The sequence below is a fragment of the Diospyros lotus genome, chromosome 11, assembly GCF_014633365.1.
Source record: "Diospyros lotus cultivar Yz01 chromosome 11, ASM1463336v1, whole genome shotgun sequence".
Lineage (NCBI taxonomy): Eukaryota > Viridiplantae > Streptophyta > Magnoliopsida > Ericales > Ebenaceae > Diospyros > Diospyros lotus.
In genome coordinates this window covers 27,449,183-27,459,440 of record NC_068348.1, presented here as the reverse complement: position 1 = coordinate 27,459,440, position 10,258 = coordinate 27,449,183, and the positions used below count along the sequence as shown (strand labels likewise).

At 41.2% G+C, this 10,258-nt stretch overlaps 1 protein-coding gene across 1 annotated transcript; it reads right to left on the bottom strand.

The window, feature by feature from the left end:
- Positions 1-7,548: 7,548 nt before the first annotated feature.
- Positions 7,549-8,988, bottom strand: LOC127812810 (uncharacterized). The gene is made up of 3 exons (XM_052353339.1): positions 8,723-8,988; positions 7,975-8,229; positions 7,549-7,885 (listed from the first exon to the last, which is right to left on the bottom strand). Exons 1-3 carry the CDS (start codon positions 8,986-8,988, stop codon positions 7,549-7,551), a joined length of 858 nt encoding a protein of 285 aa, XP_052209299.1.
- Between the last annotated feature and the right edge of the window lie 1,270 nt (positions 8,989-10,258).

The window sequence follows — 10,258 nt, the reverse complement described above, 5'->3', positions numbered from 1 at the left end:
CATATAGTTCAACTCAACTAAATCATAATATTATATATATTGCTATTTGATCTATTTGAATATTTAACTTACATTTATAACGAATAATTTCTTGATAACTATATAGTAGTTTATAAGATGTTAACTATATAAACACTATAAAAACTTTGAATAATAACATGATTTTGAGTTAAGTGTCTCGGTTGGAAGTAACTATGCTTTTGATTTTATTAGTCCTATAAGTAAAACTTAAACAGTATTATTCATTTTTAATAGATATTGGTTTTTTAATACAATGAATTTATTCAAAAAAAATAAAAAAAAAATTCTGTAATCCAATTAATAAAATCATTGGAAAACGTCATGCATTAACCCGTTCGACTGGATACTTGTTCCTGGAAACATAACGTCTATAGTTTTTTACCTCTCTTCCTATAAATAACAGTGCAATAGCAAGAATTACACTTACCCCCTTCCTCTGCAACCTATTTCTGAAACTAAGTTTTCATCCCATGGATGAACAAACACCACCAAGGAGAAAAAGGACTGGTGAGTGGACAATCCCTCCATCACCGAAAAGCTTGGAGACAATGTACCTAAAACTCAAGGAACAGCATGATGAATTGAAGAATGAAAATACGATACTCCTTAGAATGATGATAGCTGAGTTTGGGGAAGATGACGCGAGGGAATTTCTGCTTGAGACGTTTCCATTGATGAAGATGTATGATTTGTTTATGGAAGTTTTGCAGTCTATCCAAGAAGAGAAAGATCGCAAAAATAATGTCATCCTGATCCTTGACAACAGCTCTGATTCCGTCAACAAGTGAAATTCTTTCCGTTCTCCCCTATTCATCTTTTGTAATGCCCGGGTTTCTCATCCTATTTTGTAATGCCCAGATCATATTTTGTTATGCTTGCGACCTCTTGCGAATCTAATTAAAAATTTGGCTATTTTATGGTTTTGTTGTGTAGATTGTCTTTTGGCAAGAGTTGTTTCTCTATTAATTGTCATTACTTTTAATTTCATATATTCTACATTTTCGGCGGACTTAAAAATTAATGAGTCGACGGACTTAAAATTATATCAAGAAAACTTAAATAAGGTCTGCCCAGTACAATTAGACGGACTTAATTATTTTTTCACGTCCGCTAGCGGACTTCAAATCAATTGAAGTATGCCATTGAAGTTTGCCCAACAGTGTGCTGGTAAGACAAAAATGCCCTCACAAACTTAAACCATGATATTCCCAAATTTAAACACATTATCTCTCTCTCTCTATCTCTATCTCTCTCTCTCTCTCTTTCTCTCTCTCTCTCAAAGACCCGCTCGATATCCGTTGAAAGACCCAGCGACCGTTCGACCCGCCGGCCACTGTGCCACGTTTTGTCCATCGACATTTGTGACCCGCCGGCCACCGTGCTACGTTTTGTCCGTCGACGTCTGTGACCCGCGTGGCTCGCCGGCCAACGTGCGACATCTGTGAGTCCTCTTAGCGACGTCCGTCCTACCACCGTGCAACCGCCGGTCAGGTAAGGATGTAGTTTATTTGTGCTATTTTTGGTGATTTTTGAGCATAGTTGTATCCTAAACCCACCGAACCAATGAAGCCATTGCATTGTACCGGGAACTGGAAATGGAAGACGATCGGAAGATGAACGGGTTTCATTGGGCGGACTTTATACATTATAAAGTCCACCCAATGAAACCCGTTCATCTTCCGATCGTCTTGGGCGGACATCATCCCATATGAAGTGACACCAACCGGGCATTGGGCGGACTTCAAATGGGTTTAGGGTTTAGGGTTTTGGGATGAGTGTAACAGCCCGCCTTCTCGGGCGTGTTATGCCTTAGGAAATTTGGTCTATATTTTTTTTTTCTTTATCTCGAAATTCCCTAAGACCGTATCTAGTACTAAACGAGATGTTTACTCTAGAAAATAAATACAAGCGGAAGCTGAATCGAACCTGCTCATGGCAATGCATATAATAATAACTGGATATGGCATTCATTACAAAGTTAATACATAAGCGTCTGAAGATAAATACAATGTACATAGTTCTTAAACTATTCATATTACAACATAACACGGTACATTCACTTGCTTCTTGACGTCTCGTGTCACTACACATCTCCAATCTCGGTATCAGCACTGCAGGTCCCGACTGGAACGTTAAATGTTCCAGGGGCAAACCCGAGTTAGATGATAAACCATCTAAGTAAGGGTACATAATGCTATATCATGTGTGTATGCAATGTCTTACCACGTAGGTGTCAACTGCACCCTCAGGCTACCTACCATTTTAGCCGCCACCTCTATCAAAGCCGGGGTGTATGGGTGCACCCTTGGTAAGGCAGCGATGTCAGTTCGTACTCCCTACGGCCTCATATGCGGGTGACCAATGACCTCAACGTGTATTTATGCATTTCATAATCATGTAATGGATGCAGTCTATATGTTGGTTACATATCATAACATGTCAATATGATGTAGGCATACTCGTAGGTAAACATTTATAATCGTACTAGATTCGAAACAGTACACTTACAGTTAAGTTGCCTCGAAAGATGTGTCGGTCTCAAAATTCGTGTCGAGCGGCTACTTCTTGCCCTCAAAGACTCCTAGACATTAAACTTATTTTTAGAATATCATTTTATATATATATATATATTCATAATTGCCATAATTTCTCTTTATTTTTAAATCTTATTTCTTCAAGAATTGCATAAAAATTATCTAGTATTTCATAAAATCTAATTTATCTTCACTAATATCCCTTATATAATATTTCTATCATTATGGAATTTTCATGGAATTTTCCAACTTAAATTCCTATTTTTTCCCTTATTTCCTAATAGCTAATTATATAATTATTACATAATAATTATCTAATCTTTCATTTTATTCAATTTCTCTTCACTAATATTTCTTAAATAATACTTCTAACATTCCAAAATTTCCTTGGAATTTTTCTGAATTAAAATCTTATTTTTCTTTATTTCCATAATAGAAAAATCTACTTAAATAATTAATAAATTTAGCATTTCCAGAAAATTCTTCACAAAATAATTCATAAACAACATTCCAGATTTAATAAAATTTTTGCAAAATTTTATCTCTTTTATTTTTTTTATTTTTCTTTTCTTTTCTTTTTTTTTTCTTTTTGGCGGGCGCGTGTGGGCCACGCGCCTTCGCCTCACTTGCGGGCACGTGCACCCACGCACCCGACCCCCCCTCACGGTCGTCTTCTCCAGCGGCTCTTCTCGCCGTCGGCCGGCAATCAGACCTCGAACCTTGATTTTTCTCCTCCTATCCTCTAGATCTAGCTATTACGAACGCAATGGAGCAAAAATTAACAAAAAAATGAGATCAATCTTACCTCGAATCGGCCGAATACCCCTCGGCTCCGGCGAGTCGCGCGTTTCCGGCGAAGCTTCGATTCGCCTTCTTTTCTACTCCGTTAGTCACCAAACTTAACAGAAACGTTGCCCACGAGACGAAGATCAAAACCCTACTCCCAAAACCTCTCAACTCTGCCCCAATCGACTGCTATTAGAAGACAACTTTCGGATGAAATGGGGCTGTCCAAGTGCGATTATTTATAGCCCAAATTCGCCGCAACTCGACCTATCATGGATGGCCACGCGTCCTAGAGGCCACTCCGGCGTCACTTCGGCCATTTAATGACCCCCTTACCCTGAGATCCGATCGCAGGCGCGATCATGCTCTGGCCGCGCGCTGCTCTGCAAAATCCGGATTCATACATATATACATATATACATACTAAATTATATACATACATGTTTAGCTATATACGTATATATATACTAAATTATATACATACATGCTATATACATATACATACAAAATTCCATTTAACCACTAAATAATTATTTATCCTAACATTCTATAATTTCTTTAGGGTCACATGCTTATTTTATCATCTTACTTTAATTAAATACTTTAATTACATAACTTAATTAAAGCAATAAACTATTTATTTATAATGACTTAGGGTATTACATTCTCCCCTCCTTACAAAAATTTCGTCCTCGAAATTTGATTATTTACTCATTCTAACTTTGGGGGTCTTCGAATAGGTACGGATAATTGAGCCTTATGTCTTCCTCTCGCTCCCAAGTTATCTCTTTACTCACCGGATTTCTCCACAAAACTTGCACCAGGGGAATTGACTTATTCCTTAGAACTTAATCCCTACGATCCAAAATGTTTATCGGTTTCTCAACGTACGAAAGATTTTCTTGAATCTCGATAGCCTCAACTGGCATTACCTGGGAGGGATCGAGCTTGTGCTTATGGAGTTGCGACACATGAAACACGTCGTGGAGGTTTAACAGGGCCACCGGTAGTGCAAGTCAATAAGCGACTGGCCCAATTTTTTCCACTATATCGTACAGTCCTATATACCAGAGGCTTAACTTACCCTTTTTCTTGTTGCTTCTAGTCACCATTCTTAGTGGAGATATCTTTAGGTATACTTTGTGGCCTACTTGGAACTCTAATTTCCTTCTTCTTGTATCTGCGTAGGATTTCTAGCGATTCTGAGCTTCCTTAATTCTTTCTTGAATGATTTTTATCTTTTCTGTCATTTTCTGAACTATCTCGGGTCCCAAAATTTGACGTTCACCTACCTCAGTCCAGCATATTGGGGATCTACATTTTCGTTCGTACAGGGCTTCATAGGGAGCCATCCCAATGCTGCTGTGGTAGCTGTTATTGTAAGCGAATTCTACTAATGGTAAATGCTCCTCCCAGCTACCTGGAAAATCAATAGCACAAGCTCGCAACATGTCTTCTAGGGTTTGAATCGTTCTTTCCGATTGTCCGTCAGTCTGGGGATGATAGGCTGTACTTAGCCTAAGCTGAGTACCTAAACTTTCTTGCAAACTTCCCCAAAACCTAGAAGTAAACCTTGGGTCGCGGTCTGATACAATGCTTACAGGTACTCCATGTAACCTGACAATCTCGTTTACATACTGTTGAGCTAATTTGTTGATTGGTTGGCTTACTTTCATGGCCAAGAAATGAGCAGATTTAGATAGTCTATCAACTATCACCCAGATAGCATCATTTCCTTTAGGACTTCTTGGAAATCCAGTTACGAAATCCATAGTAATGTGTTCCCATTTCCACTCTGGGATTTCTAACGGTTGCAAACTTTCACCCGGTTTCTGATGCTCGATTTTGATTCTATGACACGTGTCGCATTGACTTACGTATCTTGCCACGCTTTTCTTCATTCCTGGCCACCAATACACAGTCTTCAAGTCTTGGTACATCTTGGTGGCGCCAGGGTGTATCGAGTATCTGGATCAATAGGCTTCTCCCAAAATTACTTGTCGCAATTCCCTCACACGAGGCACATATATTCTTCCTTGAAAACGAAGGATGTTTTCTCTTACCTCAAATTCTGGTTTCTTTGCTCGCCCATGTTCATCCACCCACATCTTTATTCGAGAATCTTTCGAGTAGGCTTGTCGTATCTGATTCATTAATTCTGGTTGCAGCGTGAGACTGGCTACGTAGACTGAGTTTCCTCGGGAAACTACTCTTACCGTCATCAAGTTGAAAGCTTCAACTAGCTTTCACTCTGCCATCATCATTTCGGCTATACAGGGGGTTTCTTTCCTGCTTAGGGCATCTGCTACAACATTAGCTTTACCGGGATGGTATTGAATAATGCAGTCGTAATCTTTTAACAGCTCCATCCATCTCCGTTGCCTCATGTTTAATTCTTTTTGCAAGAAGACATATTGTAGACTCTTGTGATCAGTAAAAATTTTGAACTTCTCGCTATATAAATAATGCCTCCAAATCTTTAAGGCAAACACCACTGCAGCCAACTCCAAATCGTGAGTCGGGTAATTCTGCTCGTGGTTCTTGAGCTGTCGAGATCCATAGGCAATGACCCTGTCGTGCTGCATCAGCACACACCCTAAACCGTTTCTCGAGGCGTCAGTGTAGACCATGAATCCTCCTGATCCATTTGTCATAGCTAGTACTGGAGCGGTTGTCAGCTTATCCTTAAGTGTCTGAAAACTTTCTTTGCACTACTCACTCCAGTTGAACTTCACCCCCTTCTGAGTTAACTTGGTGAGGGGTGTTGCAATCTTGGAAAACCCTTCCACGAACTTCCTATAGTAGCCGGCTAATCCCAAGAAGCTCTTGATTTCAGTAACCGACCGAGATTGCTTCCAATTTGACACAGCTACTATCTTGGCCGGGTCGACCGATATTCCTTCGGCCGATATTACATGCCCCAAAAATACCACCTGGTACAACCAAAATTCGCATTTCAAAAATTTGGCATACAACTTATGTTCCTGCAATGTTTGTAAGACCACTCTCAAGTGCGTCTCATGCTCTTCCTCTAAGGGAGAGTATATCAGTATGTCGTTTATAAACACGATCACGAACTTGTCCAAGAATGGCCTGAAGACTCGATTCATAGTATCCATAAAAGTTACTGGGGCGTTGGTCAGTCCGAACGGCATCACCAGAAATTCGTAGTGCCCGTATCGAGAACGAAAAGTTGTCTTGGGTACATCTTCTGCCTTAATCCTTAGTTGGTAGTACCCTGATCTCAAATCAATTTTCGAGAAGACCTTGGCTCCTTGCAACTGGTCAAACAACTCCTCGATTCTAGGGAGTGGATACTTATTCTTAACCGTTATCTTGCTTAACTGTCGATAGTCGATACACATCCTCAGGCTCCCATCCTTTTTCTTAACAAAGAGCACTGGTGCTCCCCATGGCGACATACTTGGCCTAATGAATCCCTTGTCCAGCAATTCTTGTAATTGGGTCTTTAGTTCTCTGAACTCTGCAGGGGCCATTTTATACGGGGGTATTGAAACCAGACCTGCCCCTGACACGATTTCTATTGCAAACTCGATCTCTCGCTGGGGTGGCAATTCGGGCAATTCGTCGGGAAACACATCCCTGAACTCTCTAACGATTCGCACCTCCTCGATCTTTAACGGCTCCTTGCCTTTCTCTTGGACACAAGACAAGTATCCGCGTGCTCCTTGTCGTAATAATTTCTCAGCCTTTAGAGCCGAGATCTATTTCCGATCACTTGCCCTCTTTTGCCCTTGAAACTTGACATTTAAGTCTCTGCTCCTGAGACAGACTGTTTTAGCTTTACAGTCCAATGTCGCATTGTACTTGGTTAGGAAGTTCATTTCTAAGATTACGTCAAAATCTTGAAATTCCAGAAGGATTAGATCTACCAGGAACTCAACTTCTTCTATTTGAATCTTCCTATTTTTGTATCCTGATGAAGTTTCTAGAGACTTCCCCATTGGGGTTGCGACAATCATACGATAGTTCAAGTTTTCTGGTTTGTCTCCTAATACTTTATCAAATGCATGTGAAATGAATGAATGACTTGCTCCTGAATTGATCAGAACATGCATGAAGATACCAAATAAGAGCATGGTACCTTCAATTACGGCTGGGTCTTCTGCCGTGTCTTGTCGTGTCAGATAAAACACTCTTCCCTGCTGTACTCTAGCATTCCCACTCATCCCTTGAGGTTAACTCATCAGCCGTGGTTTGGGACAGTCCTTTGCAAAATGACCAGTCTGCTGGCAGTTAAAATAGTGATCCCTCTCTTTGGGCAGTTCTGGTTGAGATGTCCCATCTCTCCACAGTTGTAACAACCTTTTGTTCCAAATCGGCACGGCTTCCCATGGTGTTGCTTCTGGCATCTTTGGCACGGAGTGCTAGGCTTGAACTTCGACCTTTGGAGTTCCAGCTTCTTGCCTGCTTTATGACTGCTCCCTTGCTGACTTTCTCCTTGAATAGCTTCGATTCGACTTAGGTTAGTCTCAGTGGTAAAGGCTTGCAACACCACTTCTGAATAGGACTGAGTACTTATACTACTCAACGCCCTCTGAAGCTTCAGATTTAGCCCCCCAAAAAACTTCTGGCTTTGATTCTCTCATCCTCTTCGTAAATAGGCATGTACCTGATTAATCGACTGAAAGGGTCCTTGTACTGGGCGACAGACATGTCCTCGGTTTGCTTTAGCTCCATGAATTCTCTCTCTTTCTTCATTCTTAAATTCAAGGGAAAGTACTTCTCATTGAAGAGTTCTTTGAATCGCTCCCAAGTGATGTAGGGCGCCCTGGCCCGAGGGGTCATTGCCCTCTTGACTCCCTTCCACCACCTATCTGTTTCATCTTGCAGCATGAAGGTGGCACAATTGACCTTCTCTTTTTCTCTGCAGTGCAGGTGGTCTAGTAGCTTCTCTGTTTGCTAGATCCAAAATTCCCCTTCACTAAGGTCCGCGCCAAGCTTCCCTTGAAAGACGGGAGGGTTTTGTCAACGATAAAGGTCGAGCATGTTGATCGCATGGTTGTCTCGGGAGTGAGTTTCTTGTATGAATCCCACCACACTCCCCAGAATCCGCTCCATTTGATCTAGTTGACTACTCCCGACCTCCTGGCTGGAGTTGCCTTCCCGATGCTCACTTGTGTTTCCTTGCTGGTTGGGCGTTCTAGGCCCTACTGCTAATCTCCTTTGGGTATTCACCATTTGAAAAGAAAATAACATTCCAGATTAGATAACAGGGTCTTGCCATCCGATAAGGTAGATCCTTCATTAATTCTATTTACACATTTGGTTGCAAAACGTCATAGGTATTACATAAGTCACTTAGATCTTAGACACTATACAAGTCACGTAGATAGTTAGAATTTTCTCGTTAAATCTACTTTGGTCCTGATGACCTCCAAATCCAACTGTTCTTCTCATCTTCAGATTCGTATGGGGGTGCTTCGGGATCGTTCATCATTACTTCTGTCTCTTCCTCGTCTTCAGAATCGGTGTCCTCGAAGTCGAGATGGTCATTTTCGACCCAGAATATGGGTATGTCATCTTCTTCTCCTACTTCAATTGGATCTGCCATCTCTTCTGCTTCTCCTGGCTCGATCAGGTTTTCCATATCTTCTTCTTCTTCCTCTTCGAGCGGGTCTTCCATCTCTTCGTCGGGCTCATCTGCTAGTACCGGTTTGTATAACTCTACCAAAAGCTCACGAATCCATGCGCAATAAAGTCAAAATTCAGGGAACTGCTCCCCCTGCCGCACCCAATCCGCGAAATCTTGTAGGTCTCCCTCCAAAACGCCGACCATCATGTTAATTTGAAGCTGAACTAGGTCAGGCCAAAATCAATAACTTGGAGGTACATCATCAAGGATTTCTTCCATCTGGACTAAGTGCTCCATGATACCTTCGTTTGGCTGCGAGACCCGATTCTCCAAACGGTGTGCCCAATGGTCGACTAAGATCTGCTCTAAAAAATTTCCAGCCATCCTGTCACCACAATTTTCGTTAGTACTCCTAGTTGTCCTCCTATTGGTACTTTCATCCTACTAGGCTTAATCTAAGTTTTTCTTCCTAAGTATTCTACTTGGTTTGGGCTCTGATACCAACTGTAACAACCCGCCTTCTCGGGCGTGTTATACCTTAGGAAATTTGGTCTATATTTTTTTTTTATTTCTTTATCCCGAAATTCCCTAAGATTGTATCTAGTACTAGACGACATGTCTACTCTAGAAAATAAATACAAGCGGAAGCTGAATCGAACCTGCTCATGGCAATGCATATAATAATAACTGGATATGGCATTCATTACAAAGTTAATACATAAGCGTCTGAAGATAAATACAATGTACATAGTTCTTAAACTATTCATATTACAACATAACACGGTACATTCACTTGCTTCTTGACGTCTCGTGTCACTACACATCTCCAATCTCGGTATCAGCACTGCAGGTCCCGACTGAAACGTTGAATGTTCCAGGGGCAAACCCGAGTTAGATGATAAACCATCTAAGTAAAGGTACATAATGCTATGTCATGTGTGTATGCAATGTCTTACCTCGTAGGTGTCAACTGCACCCTCAGGCTACCTACCATTTTAGCGGTCACCTCTATCGAAGCCGGGGTGTATGGGTGCACCCTTGGTAAGGCAGCGGTGTCAGTTCGTACTCCCTACGGCCTCATATGCGGGTGACCAATGACCTCAACGTGTATTTATGTATTTCATAATCATGTAATGGATGCAGTCTATGTGTTGGTTACATATCATAACATGTCAATATGATGTAGGCATACTCGTAGGTAAACATTTATAATCGTATTAGATTCGAAACAGTACACTTACAGTTAAGTTGCCTCGAAAGACGTGTCGGTCTCAAAATTCGTGTTGAGCGGCTACTTCTTGCCCTCAAAGACTCCTAGACA

Bases quoted from the DNA above. Each gene is read 5' to 3' on its own strand.
- LOC127812810 (XM_052353339.1), bottom strand. From the start codon at position 8,988: ATGGAAGACCCGCTCGAAGAGGAAGAAGAAGAAGATATGGAAAACCTG. The intron at 8,230-8,722 runs GTAGATTTAACG...CCTGCACTGCAG, and splicing joins TGGAGGTCATCAGGACCAAA to AGAAAAAGAGAAGGTCAATT. The intron at 7,886-7,974 runs GTACATGCCTAT...GGCGTTGAGTAG, and splicing joins CCTTTCAGTCGATTAATCAG to TATAAGTACTCAGTCCTATT.